The sequence below is a fragment of the Bactrocera oleae genome, chromosome 4, assembly GCF_042242935.1.
Source record: "Bactrocera oleae isolate idBacOlea1 chromosome 4, idBacOlea1, whole genome shotgun sequence".
Lineage (NCBI taxonomy): Eukaryota > Metazoa > Arthropoda > Insecta > Diptera > Tephritidae > Bactrocera > Bactrocera oleae.
The window spans coordinates 5881028-5894752 of record NC_091538.1 but is presented as its reverse complement, the minus strand read 5'-3'; the positions used below and the strand labels follow the sequence as shown (position 1 = coordinate 5894752).

At 26.8% G+C, this 13725-nt stretch overlaps 2 protein-coding genes across 6 annotated transcripts in view; one reads left to right on the top strand and one right to left on the bottom strand.

The window, feature by feature from the left end:
• The window catches only part of aPKC (protein kinase C iota type), a 40517-nt gene extending 36107 nt beyond the window's left edge, over nucleotides 1-4410 (top strand). For all 4 annotated transcript variants that reach the window (XM_070108514.1, XM_036374683.2, XM_036374684.2 and 1 more), the window contains one exon: nucleotides 69-4410. The gene's annotated coding sequence lies outside the window, so the exon portion shown is untranslated. The remainder of the gene's footprint in view (nucleotides 1-68) is intronic.
• Nucleotides 4411-7818: 3408 nt separating this feature from the next.
• Nucleotides 7819-13442, bottom strand: LOC106626807 (fas apoptotic inhibitory molecule 1). Of its 2 annotated transcripts, none has more exons than XM_014246641.3 (4): nucleotides 13213-13442; nucleotides 8844-9085; nucleotides 8231-8503; nucleotides 7819-8160 (listed from the first exon to the last, which is right to left on the bottom strand). In XM_014246641.3, the coding sequence occupies exons 2-4, from the start codon at nucleotides 9045-9047 to the stop codon at nucleotides 7969-7971; spliced, it is 669 nt and encodes a 222-aa protein (XP_014102116.1). In that variant the 5' UTR covers nucleotides 9048-9085; nucleotides 13213-13442; the 3' UTR covers nucleotides 7819-7968. The 2 variants fall into 2 exon arrangements, with proteins under 2 accessions (XP_014102116.1, XP_036230669.1); XM_036374776.2 differs by lacking the exon at nucleotides 13213-13442 and adding an exon at nucleotides 13088-13202.
• Nucleotides 13443-13725: the final 283 nt, after the last annotated feature.

Here is a 13725-nt window from a genome sequence, read left to right as displayed (position 1 = left end):
TTTTATAATACGCACTTGCTTCCACAATTATTTTAAAAATTTCTTTATAATCTCCTTGCTCATTGCAGTTGTATGGCGAGGACTCCAGTGATTATGACTCAGTAGCTGATGATTTAAGTATTTTGCAATTGCACGCACCGCCGCCAACAACCGCTAATAATAATCTAACGAATCTTCGTATGCAGCAGCAACAACAACATTTACAACAACATCACCAACAGCAACAGCAGCAGCAGCAGCATCTACAAATGCCGCCACTAAATCAGAATCCCAATCATAGTCAGAATAATCATCATAACGGTAACAATAATAATCATAATCATAATTCCAATAATAATAAAAGTCTACTGCAGCACATGTTTTGCCTTCCATTAAATTAAAATAAACAAGAAAATTGCAAAAACAAAAAAAAACATAATAATAATGAAAACAGTAAATCATAAATCAATAAGGACAAGCGTAAAGTGAAAGTAAACATTAAAGATGCAAGTAAAAGAACCAAAAACAAAAAAACAAAAAAATATAAAATAAACTGCAACAAAACAGCTAGAGCGGATGCAACACTAACAAAACATACGAACAAGTTGTGACAACAAGCATAGTGCAGCAATCACAACAACAACACTTGCTACTACAGCCACTAATATACAACAACAACTATTTGTATACGTATTTGGTGTGCTTGTGTGTGAGTGTAAGGCAGGCAGCAATTAGGGTGGTCGAAAGGTGATGGCGAATAATTATATGTGCATTAGCGTTCCGAAAATGTAGCATGCTGCACGAAAAGTTAAGGCAATTGCAAGCATTTTGTTTTTTCAAATAATTTTCGTAAGTAATATAGGCGAAATTCGTTTCAACTATTATTTGAAAACTATTTTATGGTATTAAAAATTTCTATTTAACGGAAATACTTCAATGTCCGATATTAAAGCTTGACTCTCAGGTTTGATTTGGGAAAAATTCCTTTCGAAATTCACTACAAAAAGACATTTTCGAACATATTTTAGGTTTTTAAATAATTTGAAAACAACTTTTGTGGTTTGAAAAGAACTGTTGTGTTTTTGAAAATAACTTTTATGTTTTCGAAAAAAACTTTTGTGTTTATGAAAAAAAATTTCGTGGTTTTGCAAACACCTTTTATGTTTTTGAAACAACTTTTGTGTTTTTGAAACAACTTTTGTGTTTTTGAAACAACTTTTGTGTTTTTGAAACAACTTTTATGTTTTTGAAAACAACTTTTATGGTTTTGTTGTTATAGCAGCATATATTTTGCGAAAGTGATTACAAGTATTTTAATTTGAAAATATTACTTCGGTCGGACTTCTGTGTTTGTTTTAATTTAAATAAATTTTTATGAATTTGACTGTTGAGTTTCGCGTTTAGCCTGCACATTGTCACTTAATAATTTGCCTTGTACCGAAATATGTAGTAAATATTGAGATTTCTGTAGTTTATAAACTGCTTAAAAATCGTTGCATAGTTTGAGGATGTTAGCATGCAAGCAATTGAACGCTGAGAAAAACATAAATAAAGTTAAAAAAGAAGCTCGAAAATAATGATTTCAATTTTCTAAGCACAGAAATTCTAAAATTAAGAGCGGAGCAATGCAATGCTCGAAAATATTTATTTCACCTAAAAACTTTAAAAATCTTTGCAGATTTCTAGGGTGCGCTATACATTTTTTTGAAAACCGTTGGAAAGTTTTGTACACAAAAAATATTTTTACGAAAGTTTGAATTTTTAGTTATGAAACTGATTATTATTCGAAACTATTGTTTCTAAATGTAATTTTTTTTTACTGATATTAAACGTTTTTTAGTATCTGAGTTTTATTTATATACCAAAATTTTAACTGCAGCAATATATTGAGTTTGTTTGTTTGTTCGTTTGTCTGTGGGAATTTTATGCATGCGAAAATTGATCACTGAGACTTGATTTTAATTTTTTTGAGATTAGGCTAGAGCTTAATTTTTTAAAATATTTAATATATTTGAGATTTTATAAAAACTAAAAAAACACTTTTTTAAGTGTACAAAAAAATTTTACTTCTCCTAATTATTGTTGTTCCGAGCACATTTTGTAAACAGAGTTGATTTTTTTTTGCTTTCATCTGAAAATTATGCAACAGTTCAGAAATTTTTTTGCATTTTGAATACTGGCATATACGTAAATATGTAAGCCTTATTTTTCGTATGAGAACTTCATTTTTGTTTTAAATGAGGTTTTAAAATGCTTTATCTGTCACTTAGCAGCGCCCAAAAAATAATTTCTAAACAAAAACTAGGCCTACATTAATTGCGATATGGCTGCTAAGTCACTATGTTGATTTTTGTTATTACTTTTTATAGTTAATTTGTATTGCTAACGTGTGCTAATGCATAATAGAAGAAAGCAATGCAAAGTGCTGCCAACTAGAGAGTAATTCCAATGGCTGCTGACTAAAAAAAAAGTAAATGAAAAGAAAAAAAATTAAATGTAGAAAAAATAATTAAAAATGTTGCATGTAAAGCAATGATGTGGTTGAAGATGCTGAAAAAAAAATTTAAAAAATGTGGTCAATAAAAAATTTGTAAGAAAACAAGCTGTTACAGTTATGTGTGCATGCGGAGGTAGTGGCAGTTAATGTTAAGACGCAACTGAAAGGTTTTTTAATATTAGCATTAAACATAAATTAATGAAAAAATGAGAAAAAATTAATAAAAATAAAAAATTAATTTAAAACGCAAAACGAACAACTATATAAAATATTGTGACATTTTAGCAAAGCATGTTGGCGTAAGTTGGCAAAAAATCACAACACACATACAAAATTTAGAAAGAAAATAGATAAATATAAAAAAAAAATAATTTAAGGCATGCCAAGTAATTATGTAATTGCAATTGAACTGTATGTTTGTAGCGAGCAAGCGGCAACACTAAAAAAATAAAACAAAAAACAAAAACAAAATTAGCGCGAGTAAAGAAAATTATGTGAAAAATAAAATAGAGTTTTCAAAATACTTTACTTTTTAAAACACCACATTCACTCACATACACACATACGATGGTACTTTAGTCTAGATTTATTGCTAAATAAATGAAAAAATAAAAATAATATAAATGAACAACAAATTAATTAAATAAAACTATGTATTGTACTACAACTACGACTACAGCAAAACTACTATTATTACTAAATATTAATATATAAGCAAGAAAGTAAATTCTAAAACAATTTAAAAAACGTAAATATTATTATACATACATATATGATGTTAATTGAAATTTCTGCTGCAATATTACATAAAGCGCATGTGTGCAGCGGCAGTCGTTTGTTCGGAAATAATTATTGTTATTAAAAAAAAATTAATAACGTTAATTATGTGCGAAGTTTATTGAATTTCGGTTACATTAGTAACTTTATGTTGCCGAATTACAAACACTGCAGGTTCGAGATTTACGAAAATTTTTCAAATACGTTAATTTATTATGTTCTTGTTGTAAGAACTAATACAACTTCTTACTGTCTTTCAGACAGCGCTTAAATTTTGTACACTGAGTGGTTCGAGATTTTCGAAAAATATTCAAATATACTTGTTACTTAAATTAAGCTGTTGTTGTTATATTCGGATAGTTATTTTAAAGACGCTTCCAAGGTTTATCTGTCCGAAAATGCGCGAATTTGTATACAAAAACAACAATAAAATGTAAAACCTTTACTCCGTTAGAAAACTTTCCAAAACTTTCGAACACATTTTCTAGTAAAATTTTAATTTTTTCATTGTTTTATCAACGATGCAATATTTTCCCAACGATTTTTCGAAACTCAATCACGAAAATCAACAAAGTTACTTAAATTGAAAGATTTGCTGCAGTACACATGCGCTGATTATTAAAAAATTGTGTTCGTTATGGTGTTTTCTTGTTTATCTGTTTGAAATCAGTTTTAGATAACTAAAAATTAGAAACGGTAAATTCGAAAAAGTATATTTCTAAACTGCTGTTGAAAAACGACTGCGTTTTTTTCAAAAATTATATAAAACATTTCAATATTCTCATATGCACTATATGTAAGTATTGAAAATGCAATTCGAAACGAAATTTTCGAACTTCGAAAAACATTCCAAAATTTCGATTTTCGAAAAACATTCCAACTGTACTTAAAGTGACGTTATTTTATATATTTATCTAAATTTCGCTCCCAAATAAATAGTATTTTTTTTAACAAATTTTATGTTACACGTAAATTACATACACACATACATCCACACATGCAATGTTATGAATATAATTTAATTAAGTAGTAGTGATTTAAGCGTAAAATTAATATAAATCATGAATATTCTAAAAGAAGCAACACCCTTAATATTATTATTATTATTATTACTTGAAACAAGATGAACAAAGTAAAAATAACAAAAACAAAAAAAACCATAAAACTGAATGATAAACAAAACTTGAAATCAAAGTTTAGCGCGCAGTGCAAAGGCAACTTTTAATGTTTCGATTAAGCTAAGACATAAAAAATACATAATTACAATTACATACATACTCTTATGCAAACAACTCGATAATTAAGTTCGAAAAATAATTCTAAAACCGAAAATAGTTAAAGTAAAAGGTGCATTCCAACACTCACATACATACATACATGCATATTTTTTTTGTTTTGGTTAAACAGTGTGTTTGTGTGTGCAACATACCTACCTACAGGATGAAAAAATTTGTGAGCACCGATTGTCAACATTATTATTTGAGACTTTTGCCAGCGGAAGGAGGTGAAATCGAAATGTAATAATGTCACATTTATGCAAGTCATAGATATACTCGTATATATGTATGTGTAGGGGAGGTGTGTAACTTAAAAAATATTTAACTTCTATATAAGGGTTAAGTGCTTTTAAGCTTGATTTTTTTTATTTAAAATTTTCAACTTTTTTGTAAGTTTGAATATTAGAGTTTTAATAACACTTTGGTTAAAAGAAAAAGTTGTTGTTGCAAAATTTATATAAATATATTTGTATATAACCGCTTTATTCAAATTAAGTTTTATATAATTTTGCGGATGTATTTTATTTTAAAAAAATTTCGAAGTTAAAAAATATTTCGAAATTAATAAAGCTACAAAATTTAACGATATTCCGAAATAAAATTTTTTCGAAATTAAAAATAAAATTTCGAAATAAAAAAATTCGACATAAAAATAGAAATGGCAATTAGAAAAAGCCGTTATTTAAAACAAAATTGAAATTAAATTTTTTTTCGAAATTGAAAAAATCCCAAAAATATATTATATCTACTAACCTCCAATCCACTAAAAACCAAATTTCGCAATAAGAAACAGTTACCTAAACATCAAATACATCTTTTTAAAATACCTTTTAATATAATTTTAAATACGTAACCCCCCTCCCGTGCCTCATATATGACTTACATAAATGCGGTTTTAGTTAAGGCTAAGTTAAAAAGTTACACAAAAAAATTATATACCGAGTCTCAACTCATGCAAAATAAATATTTGTTATGCACAAAAAAATATTTGTTTATAAAACTAAATAGTATTAAAATTAAAAAATGTAATTTTATTAAACAAAAAATCGGACTTTGACTATAAAGGAGCGGTGTGTATGGAATTAAGCCGGAGTTAAAAAAATCTTGTCTGCTATGTGGATACTCATAACTCTGTGTTGTGAAATATCAGTTTTCAAACAAATTCAACTTCAAATCAATAAATTTCAACTGGGAATTTATAAAGTTTTTGAAATAATTTTAAATTCAATAATTTCTAACGTGGCTTGCGTAGCCTGCTTTCAAAATAAATTCTTGCAGATTTTTTGACAGGATGAAAGGATTTCGCAAAAAAGGTAAGATTTTTGATAATTGGCTATAATTTCGGTTCTTTCATATGGACATAATTCGTTTACGTTTTTGTTCTGCGACTAAAACATATTTTATGGACAAAATGTTTTCGAAATCGGAGAAGAAAAAGTTGAACTTCTGTACTATTTCGAACATGAAAAGTTGACTTATGATATGGTTCTGAACATTTCTAAGTAAAACTTGTGCATTCGTCTTATTCGCATATCACCAGCGCTCCGAATGTCCGAATTTTTGTTTCGAAAATTTTGTTTTATATTCGAACATTAACGAATATTTTCGAACGAATTTTTAAATTCCGGTTATTCGAAAAATAATTTTTTTTTATATTATTTGTATTTTCGAAACAAAAAAATTTCTAAAATTCCGGTTGTTCGAAAAAAATTTTTTTCGAAAAACTATTTATGTTTTTCAATAAAAAATCGAAAATTCCTAAATATCCGTTTATTCGAATTTATTTTCGAATTCTAACGAATAATGTAAAATTTTGAGATAAGCATACAGTAAAAAAGTGTTACATATTTTCTAAGGGCTTGCATATTTCATATGCGCTATTTGCCAAATACAACTGTTTAATTTCAAAATCCCGAAATTTTCAAACTTTGCGGTATTTTCAAAATACCACAGATTTTCAGTTTCATATTATTGTAGAGCAGTTCCAACACGCCGCTTCCACATTTAGCAACACAGTGATGATTTTGTTTTAAAAATAAATATTCAAAAAAATTTTAATTTTTCGTAAATGATTTAAAAAAAGATTAAACTTTTATTACTGTCTAAAAAAACGAATTATCTCGAAACTAACCGCCATTATTTCCTTAAACATCTATATACATATGTGTTTAACTAAGTTCGCATTTCTCATACTCGTACTTTTTGCACACACTATTTACCTGATGTACTCACACGTCCGCTGCTAACATGCCTTCGAATTTTAATTAAACTAAATTTATGTAACTGTGAATTGAAACATACACGCATATTTGTATGTGATGGTATATTCATTTTCTGTTCTCACTATTATTTTTATTAATATTTTTATATAGTGTTATTGTATTAGTTAAGAAAAATTATTAAATTATATACTCAAAAGACCACGACACACACTTCGAAAATTATATATACATTCAAGCATACAATTCTTAAATATAAAAAATAAAAAAAACATATATATATATATAGATATAGAGGAAAAGTATCAACAAAATAGTAAAGGTCTTTATTTGTATTGATATGAAATTTTCGATTTGGCAAAAACAAAAGCGAAAGCGAATACGAGAAAGCAAAGCATATAATATTTAAAATGATAATGGCGGACCACTAACGATTTTGAGAACTAATTATACATACTTACATACATAAATTAAACGAAAATAAAAATCACGAAAAAAATTTAAAAATATAAAGCTGTTTCGCTTGTTTTGGCAGGGGGCGGGGATAAAGGTTTTAATAATAATAATATTTCTAAATAAAAAATATAGTGGTTTTGTGCACGTGTCATTTTTAAAGGTCTTGTGTCACAGAAATAATTCAGCTAGAGTGTTATTTTTAGAAAATTTCTATTTAAGTTCTTTGTTCAGTACTGCGTCATATATAAGTACTTTACGTATTCGAAACCCAACTGCCTTTAGAGCGAATTATATAAGGATGACTGACTATGACGGCTTTTTATATTACTTACGTAGTCCTAAATAAAAAATAAAAACTACGATGATTTTACAGCGAAAGGTAAGATTTGAGTAGTCCGAATAATTAATATTGGGCTTCATCTCCATTGCGAAATAATTTCGGAGTATAAGGCTTAGAACTGAGTTCGAATGTCAGTTAGAACCGTCAGTTGCCACTTGGGTTCTTTAATAGGCCACTGAGCCATGACGTAATTGTTATACTATTCTCGTATTTAAACTTATAGGGGTCTCACTAACTATGTTATATGTGTAATTATTACAAATAAAATCACGATTCCATTTCTTTCATTATTTATTTATCATTTCGGTATTTCAATTAAAACTCATTAAATTTTTAGCACAAAACTAGCACTACGCTATCACATCACTTTATTTATACTTAAACAACAATTCACAGCGTTTGCCACTTCGAACCACTCATATATTAAGTGGTTGATAAAATCGAGAAGGGCTCCTGCATGACTTCTATGATCTTAGCCTCAGGTATCACTTCACCATTCGCCAGTAGCGTGTGCGTCAAGCCATCCAATTTGTTGCCACTCGAACGTGCTTGCAGCACAAACTCATTGCCATTCTCTGTAAACTTGGTGTCCGTGCCGCCATCAACGAATTCACCCTGCGAGTTCAAATAAATTATGTTTAAGTATATAATCAAAGACTTCAACGGCGACTTAGCGAGCACTCACTGTTTCTGTGCGCAACTGATCATTCACATACAAGTTGATCGTATCCAATTCTAACATTATACGGTATTCATTATCTTCTATACTGACCAACCACAGGCGATAATATTTCGTCAGTTCGTCGGTATACTGTTCGTGCGGTTTGCCATCGATGTAGAGTGAATATTCATATCTGAAACCTGGTGCTGGATCGACACGTATAATGCAACGCGCCTGATCGATATAAAATGAATCTTCGCCAACCAATTTGAACATCCAATCACGACGCAGCACTTCCTGGTAATATGGTGGGAAAGTAAAGGCCTAAATTAATATTTTTATTAACAAAATAAACTATTTCCTTTTTTATGAAAGAACGCACGGCACTGCTCCTTTGATGCACGCACTTTGTCTCTCTCTCTTACGCTCAAACGTAAGCATTCCAGCTAGAGAGTCAGAGCGCTTAAATTTCGCCAATAAACGCGCTTTATTTCTCTTTATTTTCAAAAATATTTGAGAATATTAATTTTTATGTTATTCAATTCTATTGAGAACTAATTTGTACCAAAGATTTTTTTTTTGCATTTTTATTTTGGAAATCTCTGGTTTTTATATATTTTACCATCGTTTTACTTACTTTACCGTTTACCCATATCATTCGTCGTCCTGTGGTGGTACCATGTTCCAATTCAATACGATACATTTTGCCATTTATCGGCGCACACCATTTGGCCACAATATTGTTTTTGTTGTAACGTTTTTCTTCCGGTATATGATCGAGCGACATAATGGGTTCGTTTGGGAGATTCTCTAAGCGCAGGGATGGCGATAGGAAAGACATTGTTTGCAAGGACCTTAAGTTTTAATGCTGATAAAAATCTGGAATATATTTAAATCAATGTGTTTTAAGCAATCAATATTTAAACTTAGAATATATATTAGATAGATCAAAAATATATATATTTAATTTAACTGCAACATCCACTGTTTAATTTTTTGATATAAAAAAGGTTTTTTGAATGTTGATGGATTGATTCACTACATAATCGATTTTTGGAATCTCATTTGCCTTTTTATAAATTTTGTATCAGCGCTTAAATGTAGGCAATATGTTTTTCTTGGTGGTCAAATTATTTTTCCCTATTCCTAAATATACATATGTATTTGTTTTCCACGGATACTATAAGAGCTTTGCTAATACTCAGCACATATAGTGGTGGAAGCATAGATATCAAGCAATATGATGTGAAAAATGTTATGAAGTCATAAAACTTATACATGTTTTTAGTCTTGCAACATGTTGCTACAGGGTTTTTTTTTACTTTTAATATTGATATAAACAGTTTTCAATATTTTTTTATTCAAAATAAAATTTTTGAAAATTTTCAAATTTGGAAACACGTCTTAAAGGTTTAAATTATTAATTCACTGTTTATTGTAATTCTATATTCAAAATTTTAAGATTGAAATCGAATTTTGCATATTTTAAAAATACTAAATTTTTTAAAATATTATATTCAAATTTGAAAACTTTAATTTCCAAAACTGCCTTCAACTTAATACAATAATTAAAAATTTCCAAAATAAATATTTCGAAAACTTTGTATTTTAAAAATTTGAAACCTATTTCATTATTAAAATTTAAATTTATAATTCCGAAAAAAAAATTTTTTATATAAAATATTTGAAAAATTCTTAAATCTTGAATATTCGAATAAATTTTGAATAAATCTCAAAAGTTTTGTTAAAAATAGATTTCAAAAAGTTTTAAAAACTTGTAAAGTTTTTCAAAATAATGAAATAGTTCAAAATTTTAAAAACTACAAATACGAAAACTGCATATTTCAAATCTTTCAACATTTTTTAAAACAATGAAATAGTTTAATATTTTAAAAAATCCAAATTGAAATCTTTTAACTTGAATACATCAAAATTAAAAAAAATAAAATTCGAAAACTACATATTTTAAACATATTAAAATCATTTTCATTATTAAAACTTGAATTAATAGTCTTCAAAAAATTATTAATAACTTTAATATTGGAATTTTTTGTTAATATATTTGAACTTTGTTTTTTAAATTTTAGTAAACAAATAAACTTAAAAAAGTCCAAAATGTTTTTTTAAAAATAGATTATAAAAATCTCTTATTTTTTTTTGTCAATAAAAAGTTGATTCAAAAATAGTTTTCATAATTTTCTTTAATAAAATTAATTAATTAATTTAATAAAATAATAAATTTAGAAAACATTTTAATCAATTATTTTCAAGTTGCTGCTGACGACTTATTATTCTACAGAGTTATGTGCGCCCAAAAGTAGATTAGTCGATTTGAAAATCATTGATTTAAGTAGTGTTTAGTAACTTTTCGTTAAAACTTTTGCAAAACATAATAAAATATGTACATTTGTTGACATAAAAGCAAATTGCGCAGATAAACTAACCAAAAATGAAAATGTTATTAGCTATTTAATAGCACATACACGCTCATTTGCATATTTTTGCAAGCATTTTTCGTGATACACAATTTCATTAACATTTAACGGTTTTAAATGTCCGTTGCTAATTCGGGCAGTCATTTGCTATTAAAAATTTTAATGCCTAAAAATCCGCTTCAGCATTCATAAATGTCGTAAAAATTTATAATCGCGAGCGTGATAAAATTTTGCTGCCACGAACGTTTTACTATCAGCTTCCCAACGGTGCTGAAAGCTATTTGCTGTCTGTCGGTTAATCAAAATTTAGCTTTGTAATGTTTTCTTGCAGTTTCAGACGAAAACCCACAAGCATAAAGCTGTTTCACGATAATCCTTTATACTTTTCAGCATGTGTGTATGTGTGTCTGAGGATAAATATGTACATATACATATATATTCATGTGTTTGTGTATGAGTTTCTGCGAATGCACAGTAATTGCATACGAACCACACAAATAGCTATAAAATCAATAGATGGCAATACTCGTACTGGCGAAAAGAAATTAAACAATAACAAAAACAATAACAAAACAACATAAAGCTAAATTATACATATCGAGATAATTAAATGATTAAGCAAACATGTGTACTTGGTATATTCATATGTGTATTAAAAGCATACGAAGACACGTCAAATCTGATGAGTATGTGTGTGCATGTGGCGAAAACATACTGCTGTTTTATAAATAACTGGTGAAAAGAAGCGCTAAGGTTAAGGCGAGCTGCTGACACTTTTCATGGCTCATTGGCAAATATTGAATTTGTAGGTATGTGAAAATTAATTTTCGATAAAAAAAATATTTTTCTGCGCATTTTATTTCAATCCATTTATAAGTTATTGTTATTATACCAATATTTTTTATTTTTTCGTGAATGAATTTTGATACTAAAAAATATATAAAATAATTAATATTACATTAAATGAAGAAAAATTTATAAAATCACATTCATGGTATTCCTTATTCGAAAAAAAATTTAAAAAAATATTTATAAAAAAAATTTTAATAAAAAATTTTAATAAAAAACTTTTTTACTTTAATTTTTTTATTTTATTTACATCTGTAACTAATTATGATTATTTTAAACTAAATTAAAATAAACTAAAAAATTATTTCAAAATATTATAATTTATTTAATTTAGTACGGAATTTTAATTATTAATTTTTAAAACGTTAAGACTTTATTTGATCCATTCAAATTTGAATATAAAATTAAAAAAAATACTTTAATTTACTTTTGAAATTAATTAATTTATTTTTTTCTTAAAGAAGTAAATTTTTGTTATTAATTTTGCAAAAATTAGTATTTTATCCAAATTAAAAAAAAAAAATTAATTGAAAATTTACTGTTTTATGTTTTTTATGCCAGAAATTTTAATTCATTAAAATAAAATTAGACAAATTATTATTAGTTTTTGTTTAAGTAAAAGTATTTTAATTAATGTATTAATTTTGCAAAAACCAAATTTTATTTTACATATAATTGTGCTTTTACCAAAAATTTTTTTTTATTTATTAATTGTAATTTAAAATTTTTTTTTAAATATATATATTTTTTTTTTGAATTATTTTCCAACTCTTTTGCTATAATGTTTTTCTTTAATTTTTTATTATCTATATTTTACTCTAGAAAAGAGCTCAACTTATTTAAGCTTAAGCTTATTTGGATAATTGTGCTAGAGAAATAAAACAAAAACTCTTTTGTAAATATTTTTTTAACATTATTTTTACAAATTATTTCCCAATTAAAATTTGCATTAATTTCTGAATTATTTTCGTATACATTGTTTTTATTGTTTTAAATTATTGTTTTGATATTTTTATTTCTTTTTTTCAATTTAAATATTTGTATTTTATAAAAAATAAAATTGCGATTAATTTATTTAAGTTAAATTAATTTTTTGTTAAAAATATATATCAAAAATTTCGAAACATTTTCCAAAATAATAAAATAGTTCCAAGTTTTAAAAAATGCAAATTCAGAAACTGCTTTTTTAAAATCTTTCAACTTAATAAAATAGAACAGCATTAAAAAATCAAATTTCGAAAACTCTATACTTTAAACATTTTAATGTTTTTTCTAATTAAAATTTGATTTAAAACCGAAAAAAAAATTATTAATAACTTTAATATTTTAATTTTTTGTAAACCTAATATTTAAACATTTTTTAAAACTTAAATATTCGAATAAACTTGAAAAAGTCTCAAATTTGCTTTTAAAAATCGAGTTTAAAAATTTCTAAATTTAGTTATAAATAAAAATTTTATTTAAAAGTATTTTTCAGAAACAAAATAGTTTAAAAAACATTTAAATTGATTTTTTCCAAGTTGCTTGTTTACGACTTATAATTTTACAGAGTTAATTTCTTCATTCACTTTATAATTATTATTCCAATTTTAATTACTTGATTTGGTTTTGTAATAGTAAAACTCCCCGTAAGCTTAATTTTATAATGTCTGTGTTTTATATATTATATATATATTACTTTTTGCACTAAAAATAAATGGAAAAAATAATTATTATGCTCACTGCAAATCTTAATTTCGCTTTTATAAAAAATCACAACTTTTAGCGCACTAAAATTTCAAATGCGCTCCATAAAAGAAATAAATTCACTTTGCTATTTATCCAACAAGGGGTAATGACTTTTAATTTCTTTCCGCCCAAAAAACGAAACTTTATTTCTTTCTTTATTCACGCGTTCGCTCCGAAAATACGAAACCGTTTCGTTGAGCCGTCCGTAACGTACTGAATGAATGGTCGTTGGTGAAAACATGTTAGCGCCTTACGGTATGCAACAGCCAACACATATGCACGTACATACACACACACACAGATACATATGTCCGCTAATAAACTAGTATTCGCGCTGAACTCGTTGTCGCCGCCGTCAACAACGCCATGGAACCGCTATTCCTGTCGTTGCCTTGCATCGACCACGCTAATGGTGGCATTGGCACAATGAAAAGTGGGCGCCAAACGGCTGCAGCCAACCGGCAAGCTTTGATACTGCTCGCCAACACATATGCTGGCAGACAAACA

What these genes read in the sequence shown, in the direction of transcription:
- LOC106626807 (XM_014246641.3), bottom strand. Translation starts at nt 9,047, where the DNA reads ATGTCTTTCCTATCGCCATCCCTGCGCTTAGAGAATCTCCCAAACGAA. An exon ending in TGATATGGGTAAACGGTAAA is followed by an intron (nt 8,504 to 8,843) that starts GTAAGTAAAACG and finishes CCATATTACCAG; the next exon opens with GAAGTGCTGCGTCGTGATTG. An exon ending in ATCAGTTGCGCACAGAAACA is followed by an intron (nt 8,161 to 8,230) that starts GTGAGTGCTCGC and finishes TTGAACTCGCAG; the next exon opens with GGTGAATTCGTTGATGGCGG.